This window comes from Panulirus ornatus, chromosome 62 (assembly GCF_036320965.1).
Source record: "Panulirus ornatus isolate Po-2019 chromosome 62, ASM3632096v1, whole genome shotgun sequence".
Classification (NCBI taxonomy): Eukaryota; Metazoa; Arthropoda; class Malacostraca; order Decapoda; family Palinuridae; genus Panulirus; species Panulirus ornatus.
Genome location: NC_092285.1, coordinates 7220926 through 7235538, shown reverse-complemented (window position 1 = coordinate 7235538; position 14613 = coordinate 7220926). Strand labels below are relative to the sequence as shown.

General features: G+C 45.8%; 1 protein-coding gene across 3 annotated transcripts in view; it reads left to right on the top strand.

The window, feature by feature from the left end:
* The window catches only part of Sans (SAM_USH1G_HARP domain-containing protein Sans), a 201120-nt gene that overhangs the window by 45365 nt on the left and 141142 nt on the right, over positions 1–14613 (top strand). The window contains exon 1 of one of the 3 annotated variants that reach the window (XM_071656086.1): positions 12226–12384. The exons of 1 other annotated variant lie outside the window; for it this stretch is intronic. In XM_071656086.1, coding sequence (XP_071512187.1) covers positions 12365–12384 — 20 coding nt within the window. In that variant the 5' untranslated portion in view covers positions 12226–12364. Of the gene's footprint in view, positions 1–12225; positions 12385–14613 lie in introns of those variants that run through there. One more of the 3 variants, XM_071656088.1, reaches the window with a different exon arrangement.

Below are 14613 nucleotides of genomic sequence, written 5' to 3'. Positions count from 1 at the left end.
GTAAGAAGTCTTATACCTATAAGTATTAAGGACGAAGTATTATATGAATGAGTATTAGGTACGAAGTATCATATCAAGTATTATTTACGAAGTATTATATCAAGTATTATGTAAAGTATCATAACAAGTATTAAGTACGAAGCATTTATTAATTAGGATTAAGTACGAAGTATCATATCAAGTATTATGTACGAAGTATTATATCAAATGTTAATACATTTGATATGAATTATTAAATCAGTCATTATTATGTATTATATCAGTAAGTATTATGGACGAAGTATATCAATAAGTATTATGTAAGAAGTATTATACCAATATGTTTTATGGACGAAGTATTATATCAAGTATTATGTAAGAAGTGTTGTCAATAAGTATTAAGGATCAAGTATTATATTAATAAGTATTATGTACGAAGTATTAAACCCGTAAGTATTATGGACAAAGTATTATATTGGTAAGTGTTATGGACGAAATAGTATACCAATAAGTATTATATAAAGTATATCAATAAGTATTATGTACGAAATATTATAGCAGTAAGTATTATGGACGAACTGTCATACCAATAAGTGTGTAAAAAGCATTATATCAATAAGTGTTATGGACTATGTATCATTAAGTTTTATGGAAGAAGTATTATACCAATAAGTATTATAGGCGAAGTATTATATCAGTAAGTATTATGGACGAAGTATTATGCCAATAAGTATTATAGGCGAAGTATTATATCAGTAAGTATTATGGACGAAGTATTATGCCAATAAGTATTATAGGCGAAGTATTATATCAATAAGTATTATGGACAAAGTATTATACCAATAAGTATTATGGACGAAGTATTATATCAATAAGTATTATGGACGGAGCATTGTCAATTATAATTATGGACGATGTATATCAATAAGTATTATGAACGAAATATATTGATAAGTATTATGGACGAAGTATTATACCGATAATCATTTGGACGAAGTATTATATCTAAGTATTATGGATGAAGTATTATATCAATAAGTATTATGACAAAGTATTATATCAATAAGTATTATGGACGAAGTATACCAGTAAGTATTATGAACGAAGTATTATATCAATAAGTATTATGGACGAAGTATTATATCAATAAGTATTATGGACGAAGTATTATACCAGGAAGTATTATGAACGAAGTATTATATCAATAAGTATTATGACAAAGTATTATATCAATAAGTATTATGGACGAAGTATACCAGTAAGTATTATGAGTGAAGTATTATATCAATAAGTATTATGGACGAAGTATACCAATAAGTATCATGTACGAAGTATTATATCAATAGGTATTATGGACGAAGTATTATACCAATAACTATTTGGACGAAGTATTATACCGATAATTATTTGGAAAAGCGATTATATCCGTATTATGGATAAAGTATTACGCCAGTAAGTATTATGAACGAAGTATCATACCAATAAGTATTATGGAGGAAGTATTACATCAATAAGTATTATAGAGGAAGTATTATTATTACGAATATTTGCCAGTAACCGTGGCGGGCGCCAAGCCAAGCCAAGTGTTCGTTCGGTCAACTTGTCTACAAAGAAAACGAGAGTTTCCCACCCGACATTTAATCGTCATTTGGAAATTACAAGAAATATAACAAAAGGAAAAGGAAATCTATAATACTAATGAATATTACGGAAGATGTATCATACCAGTGAATATCATTTACGAAGTATTATATAGAATATTCTTGAATTAATCGTCGTGGAAGCCCAAGCCAAGCGACGTTTCAAACAAGTTCTCTCCGGAGAAACCGAGTGTTTTCCACCCGATCCCAAAAGCCTCGTTTGGAAATTTCTAGAATTGTAACAAGAGAAGGCTATCTATCGTACTAGTAAGTACTATGTACGAAGTGTACTACGTACGATGTGTATTATGTACTAAGTGTATGTACGATGTGTACTACGTACGAAGTGTTGTACACATTTGGTGGTGGAAGCCGTAGCCGAGCTGACATGTTCCCCTCCAGAGAAAACGAGAGTTTTCAGCCCGAGTCTCGAAGCTTCGTTTGATCATCCCCACCAGCCAACCATGTCCTCTCCCACCCCCACCAGCCAACCATGTCCTCTCCCACCCCCACCACCAGCCAAGTATGTCCTCTCCCACCCCCACCACCAGCCAAGTATGTCCTCTCCCACCCCCACCACCAGCCAAGTATGTCCTCTCCCACCCCCACCACCAGCCAACCATGTCCTCTCCCACCCCCCCACCACCAGCCAAGTATGTCCTCTCCCACCCCCACCACCAGCCAAGTATGTCCTCTCCCACCCCCACCAGCCAACCATGTCCTCTCCCACCCCCACCAGCCAACCATGTCCTCTCCCACCCCCACCACCAGCCAAGTATGTCCTCTCCCACCCCCACCACCAGCCAAGTATGTCCTCTCCCACCCCCACCACCAGCCAAGTATGTCCTCTCCCACCCCCACCACCAGCCAACCATGTCCTCTCCCACCCCCACCAGCCAAGTATGTCCTCTCCCACCCCCACCACCAGCCAACCATGTCCTCTCCCACCCCCACCACCAGCCAAGTATGTCCTCTCCCACCCCCACCACCAGCCAAGCATGTCCTCTCCCACCACCACCAGCCAAGTATGTCCTCTCCCACCCCCCACCAGCCAAGCATGTCCTCTCCCACCCCCCATCAGCCAAGCACATCCTCTCCCACCCCCACCAGCCAAGCATGTCCTCTCCCACCCCCACCAGCCAAGCATGTCCTCTCCCACCCCCACCAGCCAAGCATGTCCTCTCCCACCCCCCACCAGCCAAGCATGTCCTCTCCCACCCCCACCAGCCAAGCATGTCCTCTACCACCCCCCACCAGCCAAGCATGTCCTCTCCCACCCCCACCAGCCAAGCATGTCCTCTCCCACCCCCACCAGCCAAGTATGTCCTCTCCCACCCCCACCAGCCAAGCATGTCCTCTCCCACCCCCCACCAGCCAAGCACGTCCTCTCCCACCCCCACCAGCCAAGCACCTCCTCTCCCACCCCCCACCAGCCAAGCATGTCCTCTCCCACCCCCCACCAGCCAAGTATGTCCTCTCCCACCCCCCCCAGCCAAGCATGTCCTCTCCCACCCCCACCAGCCAAGCATGTCCTCTCCCACCCCCACCAGCCAAGCATGTCCTCTCCCACCCCCCCACCAGCCAAGCACGTCCTCTCCCACCCCCCACCAGCCAAGCATGTCCTCTCCCACCCCCCCACCAGCCAAGCATGTCCTCTCCCACCCCCCCACCAGCCAAGCATGTCCTCTCCCACCCCCCACCAGCCAAGCATGTCCTCTCCCACCCCCCCACCAGCCAAGCATGTCCTCTCCCACCCCCCCACCAGCCAAGCATGTCCTCTCCCACCCCCCACCAGCCAAGCATGTCCTCTCCCACCCCCCCACCAGCCAAGCATGTCCTCTCCCACCCCCCCACCAGCCAAGCATGTCCTCTCCCACCCCCCCACCAGCCAAGCATGTCCTCTCCCACCCCCACCAGCCAAGCATGTCCTCTCCCACCCCCCCACCAGCCAAGCATGTCCTCTCCCACCCCCACCAGCCAAGCATGTCCTCTCCCACCCCCACCACCAGCCAAGCATGTCCTCTCCCACCCCCACCAGCCAAGCACGTCCTCTCCCACCCCCCCACCAGCCAAGCACGTCCTCTCCCACCCCCCCACCAGCCAAGCACGTCCTCTCCCACCCCCCACCAGCCAAGCATGTCCTCTCCCACCCCCCCACCAGCCAAGCATGTCCTCTCCCACCCCCCACCAGCCAAGCACGTCCTCTCCCACCCCCACCAGCCAAGCATGTCCTCTCCCACCCCCACCAGCCAAGCACGTCCTCTCCCACCCCCACCAGCCAAGCACGTCCTCTCCCACCCCCACCAGCCAAGCATGTCCTCTCCCACCCCCACCAGCCAAGCACGTCCTCGTCCCACCCCCACCAGCCAAGCACGTCCTCATCCCACACCCCCCCACCACCAAGCACGTCCTCATCCCACCCCCCACCAGCCAAGCACGTCCTCGTCCCACCCCCACCAGCCAAGCACGTCCTCTCCCACCCCCCACCAGCCAAGCATGTCCTCTCCCACCCCCACCAGCCAAGCATGTCCTCTCCCCACCCCCACCAGCCAAGCACGTCCTCTCCCACCCCCACCAGCCAAGCATGTCCTCTCCCACCCCCCACCCAGCCAAGCACGTCCTCTCCACCCCCACCAGCCAAGCATGTCCTCTCCCACCCCCCACCAGCCAAGCATGTCCTCTCACCCCACACCAAATCCTCTCCACCCCCACCAACGCTCTCCCCCCCCCACCAACTCCCCCCCCCACCAGCAAGATGTCCTCCCACCCCCCCACCAAAGTCCTCTCCCACCCACCACCAACAGCCTTCCACCCCACCACAGAGTCCTCCCCCCACCAGCCAAGCAGTCCTCTCCCACCCCACACCAGCATGTCCTCTCCCACCCCCACCAAGCATCCTCCACCCACCACCAGCACCCCCCACCCCACCAGCCAACAGTCCTCTCCCACCCACCAGCCAAGCATGTCCTCTCCACCCCCACAGCCAAGCATCCTCTCCACCCCCACCATCTCCACCCCAACCTCTCCCCCCCCCACAAGTGTCCTCTCCCCCCCCACCACTGTCCCTCCCCCCACCCGCCCCCACCACAGCCAGGTCCTCTCCCCCCACACCAACTCCCCCCCCCCCCGCCAAGCAGTCTTCCCCCACACCAGTCCTCCACCCACACCAAGCTTCTCTCCCACCCACAGCAATCCTCTCCACCCCACCACATTCTCCCACCCTCCCCCCCACCAGCCAACATCCTCTCCACCCCACCAGCCAGTCCTCTCCACCCACCCACATCCTCCCCCCCACAGCAAGCAGTCCTCTCCACCCCCACAGCCAGCAGTCCTCTCCCACCCCACCAGCCAAGAGTCCTCTCCCCCCCCCCACACACGTCCTCTCCCCCACCCCAATCTCTCCCACCCACAGCACCCTCCCACCCCACCAGCCAAGCGTCCTCTCCCACCCCCACTCCCAGCATCTCTCCCACCCCACCAGCCAAATCTCTCCACCCCCACACCCACCCAACACGTCTCCACCCACCACCAAGATCCCCCCCCACCACAGCAGTCTCTCCCCCCCCCCAGCTCCTCTCCCACCCCACACAGCAGTCCTCCCCCCACAGCCAGCAGCTCCCCACCCCCCACCAACAGTCCTCTCCCCCCCCCCCAAGCATCCTCTCCACCCCACCACCAAGATCCTCTCCCACCCCCCACCAGCCAAGCATGTCCTCTCCCACCCCCCACCAGCCAAGCACTGTCCTCTCCACCCCCCACCAGCCAAGCACGTCCTCTCCCACCCCCCACCAGCCAAGCATGTCCTCTCCCACCCCCCCACCAGCCAAGCACGTCCTCTCCCACCCCCCACCAGCCAAGCATGTCCTCTCCCACCCCCCACCAGCCAAGCACGTCCTCTCCCACCCCCCCACCAGCCAAGCATGTCCTCTCCCACCCCCCACCAGCCAAGCATGTCCTCTCCCACCCCCCACCAGCCAAGCATGTCCTCTCCCACCCCCCCACCAGCCAAGCACGTCCTCTCCCACCCCCCACCAGCCAAGCATGTCCTCTCCCACCCCCCCACCAGCCAAGCATGTCCTCTCCCACCCCCCCACCAGCCAAGCATGTCCTCTCCCACCCCCCACCAGCCAAGCATGTCCTCTCCCACCCCCCCACCAGCCAAGCATGTCCTCTCCCACCCCCCCACCAGCCAAGCATGTCCTCTCCCACCCCCCACCAGCCAAGCACGTCCTCTCCCACCCACCACCAGCCAAGCACGTCCTCTCCCACCCCCCCACCAGCCAAGCACGTCCTCTCCCACCCCCCCACCAGCCAAGCACGTCCTCTCCCACCCCCCCACCAGCCAAGCACGTCCTCTCCCACCCCCCACCAGCCAAGCATGTCCTCTCCCACCCCCCACCAGCCAAGCATGTCCTCTCCCACCCCACCACCAGCCAAGCACGTCCTCTCCCACCCCCCCACCAGCCAAGCATGTCCTCTCCCACCCCCCACCAGCCAAGCATGTCCTCTCCCACCCCCCCACCAGCCAAGCATGTCCTCTCCCACCCCCCCACCAGCCAAGCACGTCCTCTCCCACCCCCCACCAGCCAAGCACGTCCTCTCCCACCCCCCACCAGCCAAGCACGTCCTCTCCCACCCCCCACCAGCCAAGCACTGTCCTCTCCCACCCCCCCACCAGCCAAGCATGTCCTCTCCCACCCCCCCACCAGCCAAGCATGTCCTCTCCCACCCCCCACCAGCCAACCAAGTCCTCTCCCACCCCCCCACCAGCCAAGCACGTCCTCTCCCACCCCCCCACCAGCCAAGCACGTCCTCTCCCACCCACCACCAGCCAAGCACGTCCTCTCCCACCACCACCAGCCAAGCACGTCCTCTCCCACCACCACCAGCCAAGCATGTCCTCTCCCACCCCCCCACCAGCCAAGCATGTCCTCTCCCACCCCCCCACCAGCCAAGCATGTCCTCTCCCACCCCCCCACCAGCCAAGCATGTCCTCTCCCACCCCCACCAGCCAAGCATGTCCTCTCCCACCCCCACCAGCCAAGCATGTCCTCTCCCACCACCACCAGCCAAGCACGTCCTCTCCCACCACCACCAGCCAAGCATGTCCTCTCCCACCCCCACCAGCCAAACATGTCCTCTCCCACCCCACCACCAGCCAAGCATGTCCTCTCCCACCCCCACCACCAGCCAAGCATGTCCTCTCCCACCCCCACCACCAGCCAACCATGTCCTCTCCCACCCCCACCAGCCAAACATGTCCTCTCCCACCCCCCCACCAGCCGAGCATGTCCTCTCCCACCCCCCCACCAGCCGAGCGTTGTAAACAAACATTTAGTATTTGCTTCGTGTATTTTGGCCTGGTTAATAAACTAATAATCTTCCTCGTATATTTTGACATGATTAACAATAAGCATTAATCTTCCTCGTATATTTTGACATGATTAACAATAAGCATTAATCTTCCTCGTATATTTTGACATGATTAACAATAAGCATTAATCTTCCTCGTATATTTTGACATGATTAACAATAAGCATTAATCTTCCTCGTATATTTTGACATGATTAACAATAAGCATTAATCTTCCTCGTATATTTTGACATGATTAACAATAAGCATTAATCTTCCTCGTATATATTGACATGATTAACAATAAGCATTAATCTTCCTCGTATATTTTGACATGATTAACAATAAGCATTAATCTTCCTCGTATATTTTGACATGATTAACAATAAGCATTAATCTTCCTCGTATATTTTGACATGATTAACAATAAGCATTAATCTTCCTCGTATATATTGACATGATTAACAATAAGCATTAATCTTCCTCGTATATTTTGACATGATTAACAATAAGCATTAATCTTCCTCGTATATTTTGACATGATTAACAATAAGCATTAATCTTCCTCGTATATTTTGACATGATTAACAATAAGCATTAATCTTCCTCGTATATTTTGACATGATTAACAATAAGCATTAATCTTCCTCGTATATTTTGACATGATTAACAATAAGCATTAATCTTCCTCGTATATTTTGACATGATTAACAATAAGCATTAATCTTCCTCGTATATTTTGACATGATTAACAATAAGCATTAATCTTCCTCGTATATTTTGACATGATTAACAATAAGCATTAATCTTCCTCGTATATTTTGACATGATTAACAATAAGCATTAATCTTCCTCGTATATTTTGACATGATTAACAATAAGCATTAATCTTCCTCGTATATTTTGACATGATTAACAATAAGCATTAATCTTCCTCGTATATTTTGCCATGATTAACAATAAGCATTAATCTTCCTCGTATATTTTGACATGATTAACAATAAGCATTAATCTTCCTCGTATATTTTGACATGATTAACAATAAGCATTAATCTTCCTCGTTTATTTTGACATGATTAACAATAAGCATTAATCTTCCTCGTATATTTTGACATGATTAACAATAAGCATTAATCTTCCTCGTATATTTTGACATGATTAACAATAAGCATTAATCTTCCTCGTATATTTTGACATGATTAACAATAAGCATTAATCTTCCTCGTTTATTTTGCCATGATTAACAATAAGCATTAATCTTCCTCGTATATTTTGACATGATTAACAAACAAGATAATCTTCCTCGTTTACTTCACCGTCATTAACAAACATTCAATGTTTGCCGCGTTTATTTTTGGCGATATTAACAAACAGTATTAATCTTTCGTTTATTTTGGCATATTGATAGATTGTATTAATCTTTTTTGTATATTTTGATATTATTAGCAAACATTTAGTATTTGCCTCCTTTATTTTGGCATTATTGTGTTAATCTTCTTCGATTTATTTTGGCATTATTAACGAGCAGTATTAATCTTCCTCGTTTATTTTGGCATTATTGTGTTAATCTTCTTCGTTTTATTTTGGCATTATTAACGAGCAATATTAATCATCCTCGTTTATTTTGGCATTATTGTGTTAATCTTCGTTTTATTTTGGCATTATTAACGAGCAGTATTAATCTTCCTCGTTTATTTTGGCATTATTGTTTTAATCTTTTTCGTTTTATTTTGGCATGATTAACGAGCAGTATTAATCTTCCTCGTTTATTTTGGCATTATTGTGTTAATCTTCCTCGTGTATTTTGGCATTATTAACAAGTAATTAATCTTTCTCAAACAGTATTAATCTTCCTCGTTTATTTTGGCATTATCAACAAACGTTATTAATCTTTCTCAAACAGTATTAATCTTCCTCGTTTATTTTGGCATTATGAACAAATTAATCTTTCTCAAACAGTATTAATCTTCCTCGTTTATTTTGGCATTATGAACAAATTAATCTTTCTCAAACAGTATTAATCTTCCTCGTTTATTTTGGCATTATTAACAAATTAATCTTTCTCAAACAGTATTAATCTTCCTCGTTTTCTTTTCATATTAGCAAACATTTAGTATTTGCATCGTTTAATTTGACATTATAAGCAAGTAGTAATAATCTGCCATGTTTATTATGACTATAAACAGATTGTATTATTTTGCTGCGATTAATGTGGCATAATTAGCAGAAATATATTATTGTCTGATCAGGAACAGAGATGGTTCCAGCAATAAGACTTGAGGGAGCCACTCCTCACACGTCTCTCTATATATCTCCCTCCCTAGTTAAATAGGATCCACTCCTCACATCTCTATATATATCTCCCTCCCCAGTTAAATAGGATCCATTCCTCACATCTCTCTATATATATCTCCCTCCCCAGTTAAATAGGATCCACTCCTCACATCTCTCTGTATATATCTCCCTCCCCAGTTAAATAGGATCCACTCCTCACATGTCTATAGATCTCCCTCCCCAGTTAAATAGGATCCACTCCTCACATGTCTATATATATCTCTCTCCCCAGTTAAATAGGATCCACTCCTCACATCTCTCTATATATATCTCCCTCCCCAGTTAAATAAGATCCACTCCTCACATGTCTCTATATATATCTCCCTCCCCAGTGAAATAGGATCCACTCACATCTCTCAATATATATCTCCCTCCCCAGTTAAATTGGATCCACTCCTCACATCTCTATATATATATCTCCCTCCCCAGTTAAATAGCATCCACTCCTCACATGTCTATATATCTCCCTCCCCAGTTAAATAGGATCCACTCCTCACATCTCTCTATATATATCTCTCTCCTCAGTTAAATAGGATCCACTCCTCACATCTCTCTATATATATCTCCCTCCCCAGTTAAATAGGATCCACTCCTCACATGTCTCTATATATATCTCCCTCCCCAGTTAAATAGGATCCACTCTTCACATGTCTCTATATATATCTCCCTCCCCAGTTAAATAGGATCTACTCCTCACATCTCTCTATATATATCTCCCTCCCCAGTTAAATAGCATCCACTCCTCACATGTCTATATAACTCCCTCCCCAGTTAAATAGGATCCACTCCTCACATCTCTCTATATATATCTCTCTCCTCAGTTAAATAGGATCCACTCCTCACATCTCTATATATCTCCCTCCCCAGTTAAATAGGATTCACTCCTCACATCTCTATATATCTCCCTCCCCAGTTAAATAGGATCCACTCCTCACATCTCTCTATATATATCTCTCTCCTCAGTTAAATAGGATCCACTCCTCACATCTCTCTATATGTATCTCCCTCCCCAGTTAAATAGCATCCACTCCTCACATGTCTCTATATATATCTCCCTCCCCAGTTAAATAGGATCCACTCCTCACATGTCTCTATATATATCTCCCTCCCCAGTTAAATAGGATCCACTCCTCACATCTCTATATATCTCCCTCCCCAGTTAAATAGGATCCACTCCTCACATCTCTATATATCTCCCTCCCCAGTTAAATAGGATCCACTCCTCACATCTCTCTATATATATCTCTCTCCTCAGTTAAATAGGATCCACTCCTCACATCTCTCTATATATATCTCTCTCTTCAGTTAAATAGGATCCACTCCTCACATGTCTCTATATATATCTCCCTCCCCAGTTAAATAGGATCCACTCCTCACATGTCTATAGATCTCCCTCCCCAGTTAAATAGGATCCACTGCTCACATGTCTATATATATCTCCCTCCCCAGTTAAATAGGATCCACTCCTCACATCTCTCTATATATATCTCTCTCTCCTCAGTTAAATAGGATCCACTCCTCACATCTCTCTCTCTATATATATATATCTCTCTTCAGTTAAATAGGATCCACTCCTCACATTTCTCTATATATATCTCCCTCCCCAGTTAAATAGGATCCACTCCTCACATGTCTATATATATATCTCCCTCCCCAGTTAAATAGCATCCACTCCTCACATGTCTCTATATATATCTCCCTCCCCAGTTAAATAGGATCCACTCCTCACATGTCTCTATATATATCTCCCTCCCCAGTTAAATAGGATCCACTCCTCACATGTCTATAGATCTCCCTCCCCAGTTAAATAGGATCCACTGCTCACATGTCTATATATATCTCCCTCCCCAGTTAAATAGGATCCACTCCTCACATCTCTCTATATATATCTCTCTCCTCAGTTAAATAGGATCCACTCCTCACATCTCTCTCTATATATATATATCTCTCTTCAGTTAAATAGGATCCACTCCTCACATGTCTCTATATATATCTCCCTCCCCAGTTAAATAGGATCCACTCCTCACATGTCTATATATATATCTCCCTCCCCAGTTAAATAGGATCCACTCCTCACATGTCTCTATATATCTCCCTCCCCAGTTAAATAGGATCCACTCCTCACATCTCTCTATATATATCTCCCTCCCCAGTTAAATAGGATCCATTCCTCACATCTCTCTATATATATCTCCCTCCCCAGTTAAATAGGATCCACTCCTCACATCTCTCTATATATATCTCCCTCCCCAGTTAAATAGGATCCACTCCTCACATGTCTATAGATCTCCCTCCCCAGTTAAATAGGATCCACTCCTCACATGTCTATATATATATCTCCCTCCCCAGTTAAATAGGATCCACTCCTCACATCTCTCTATATATCTCCCTCCCCAGTTAAATAGGATCCTCTCCCCACATCTCTCAATATATATCTCCCTCCCCAGTTAAATAGGATCCACTCCTCACATCTCTCAATATATATCTCCCTCCCCAGTTAAATAGGATCCTCTCCCCACATCTCTCAATATATATCTCCCTCCCCAGTTAAATAGGATCCTCTCCCCCCAGGTTAGCTGGCTGACCACTTTCCCCCGGTGGTGGACAGTGTACAAACAAGTGGTGGACGTTGCTCACGTCATTACAAGATCGAACCAGCCATTCAGTTCTTTCTCTTCCAGTGTTGCCAGAAGTCGCAATAACGAACAACTTCATCCCGTTGAAATTTATCCAATTTTTTCGAAATAAAATCTATGTTAATGGAAATAACTAGAAGAAAAAACAGTTTGGATTGGCTACATTTTTTTTTATTAGATGTAATCCCGGAGCGTAATAATTACGCGTTTGAGTGTTAAATGGCTCGCAGTTGTCTGTAATGGCGTAACTGGCAACTGCGTCATGGACGGGTGTCACCTGGGAAACAGGCGTCAGTCTGTGTTCAGCAGTGGCCGTAGGTGGTACGCTAGTGCGCCATCCGGGGATCCGTAAACCATAATTTTTTTTTTTTTAACTTTTTATATATATAAACCTCTGCATTCGAGCGAATGGACTAAACCAATATGTCTGACAGGTTTCATAGGTAAGATGTTACTGTTTATTATAGTAATTAAAACTGTAAATGATCTATAAAGTAATTGATAACTTATCAGTTACAGTTGGCAACAATGGCGGAGGAGAGATAAGCATGAGTCGGCCATGTCTCGTTATTATGAAAGATTTGCATAAATGGCGGCGAGCACACGGAATTAAGACCCGTTTACTGTAGTTCATTAGCAATGGCAGTAATGGCGGCTATTAGAAAACGCGATGTAATTACCCAGGTAATTTGTGATGTTATTATGATTATATTAATCATTCCAGAGACGAAAGTAATCCTTGGGTTATATTAATAGAGTTTTGCTGATCAATGACGGTAAATAACAGATTAGTTAGTGATGAAAATCATATACGTGACACGTAAGAAGCGTAAGTTATTTTGCCATTCTACCTGGCTGAAAACGGTATTTTGCCGACATGATTTTATTTCCCTCCATATATCTACTTTATTATTGGATTTATCTACTTTTGGTATAGAGGGAAACTTTTGGCAAATATCGACTTACACCTGACTATCTATTTTTGACGAGCGAGACGATCAATTTTGATCATGGGAGCCAGGCTAGGGTAGAGTTCAAATCATGAAACCCGTCGCCATCTTGAAGCTCGGGGAAAACGTTGGGGGGAAAACAGATTCATCCAACTTACCTTTTAGCTCCACGCCCATGGGCTCTCTGGTCGGAAATCCCAACCCTGCCTCACTTGAACGTAACCTTTAGAGGTTTAGTAAGGAAATGGGGGGAAAATGTCAAATAATGCGGACGAAATTGTGTGATTCGTCTATTGCGTCAAATGGTGAGCGAAATAAACCTTTTGATATATATATATATATATATATATATATATATATATATATATATATATATATATATATCCCTGGGGATAGGGGAGAAAGAATACTTGCCACGTATTCCCTGCGTGTCGTAGAAGGCGACTAAAAAGTGAGGGAGCGGGGGGACTGGAAATCCTCCCCTCTCATTTTTATAATTTTCCAAAAGAAGGAACAGAGAAGGGGGCCAAGTGAGGATATTCCCTCAAAGGCCCAGTCCTCTGTTCTTAACGCTACCTCGCTAACGCGGGAAATGGCGAATAGTATGAAAGATATATATATATGTATATATATATATATATATATATATATATATATATATATATATATATATATTTATATATATTCCTATGAGTCCACGGGGAAAATGAAACACGAAACGTTCCCAAGTGCACTTTCGTGCATATCAACTGACTGTTATATTTCTCTCTTGTGTCTCCCCTGATGATGTGATTATTACATGAAAGTGCACTTGGGAACTTTTCGTGTTTCATTTTCCCCCGTGGACTCATAGGAATATCTTGATCACGCGCAAAATTGTGATCCTTTCCAACATATATAACGAGACCGGGTTATAGTGATGGGTGATTTGAATGCAAAGGTGAGTAATGTGGCAGTTGAGGGAATAATTGGTGTGCATGGGGTGTTCAGTGTTGTAAATGGAAATGGTGAGGAGCTTGTAGATTTATGTGCTGAAAAAGGACTGTTGATTGGGAATACCTGGTTTAAAAAGCGAGATATACATAAGTATACTTATGTAAGTAGGAGAGATGGCCAGAGAGCGTTATTGGATTACGTGTTAATTGACAGGCGTGCGAAAGAGAGACTTTTGGATGTTAATGTGCTGAGAGGTGCAACTGGAGGGATGTCTGATCATTATCTTGTGGAGGCTAAGGTGAAGATTAGTATGGGTTTTCAGAAAAGAAGAGTGAATGTTGGGGTGAAGAAGGTGGTGAGAGTAAGTGAGCTTGGGAAGGAGACCTGTGTGAGGAAGTACCAGGAGAGACTGTGTACAGAATGGAAAAAGGTGAGAACAATGGAAGTAAGGGGAGTGGGGGAGGAATGGGATGTATTTCGGGAATCAGTGATGGATTGCGCAAAAGATGCTTGTGGCATGAGAAGAGTGGGAGGTGGGCTGTTTAGAAAGGGTAGTGAGTGGTGGGATGAAGAAGTAAGAGTATTAGTGAAAGAGAAGAGAGAGGCATTTGGACGATTTTTGCAGGGAAAAAATGCAATTGAGTGGGAGAAGTATAAAAGAAAGAGACAGGAGGTCAAGAGAAAGGTGCAAGAGGTGAAAAAAAAGGGCAAATGAGAGTTGGGGTGAGAGACTATCAGTAAATTTTAGGGAGAATAAAAAGATGTTCTGGAAGGAGGTAAATAGGG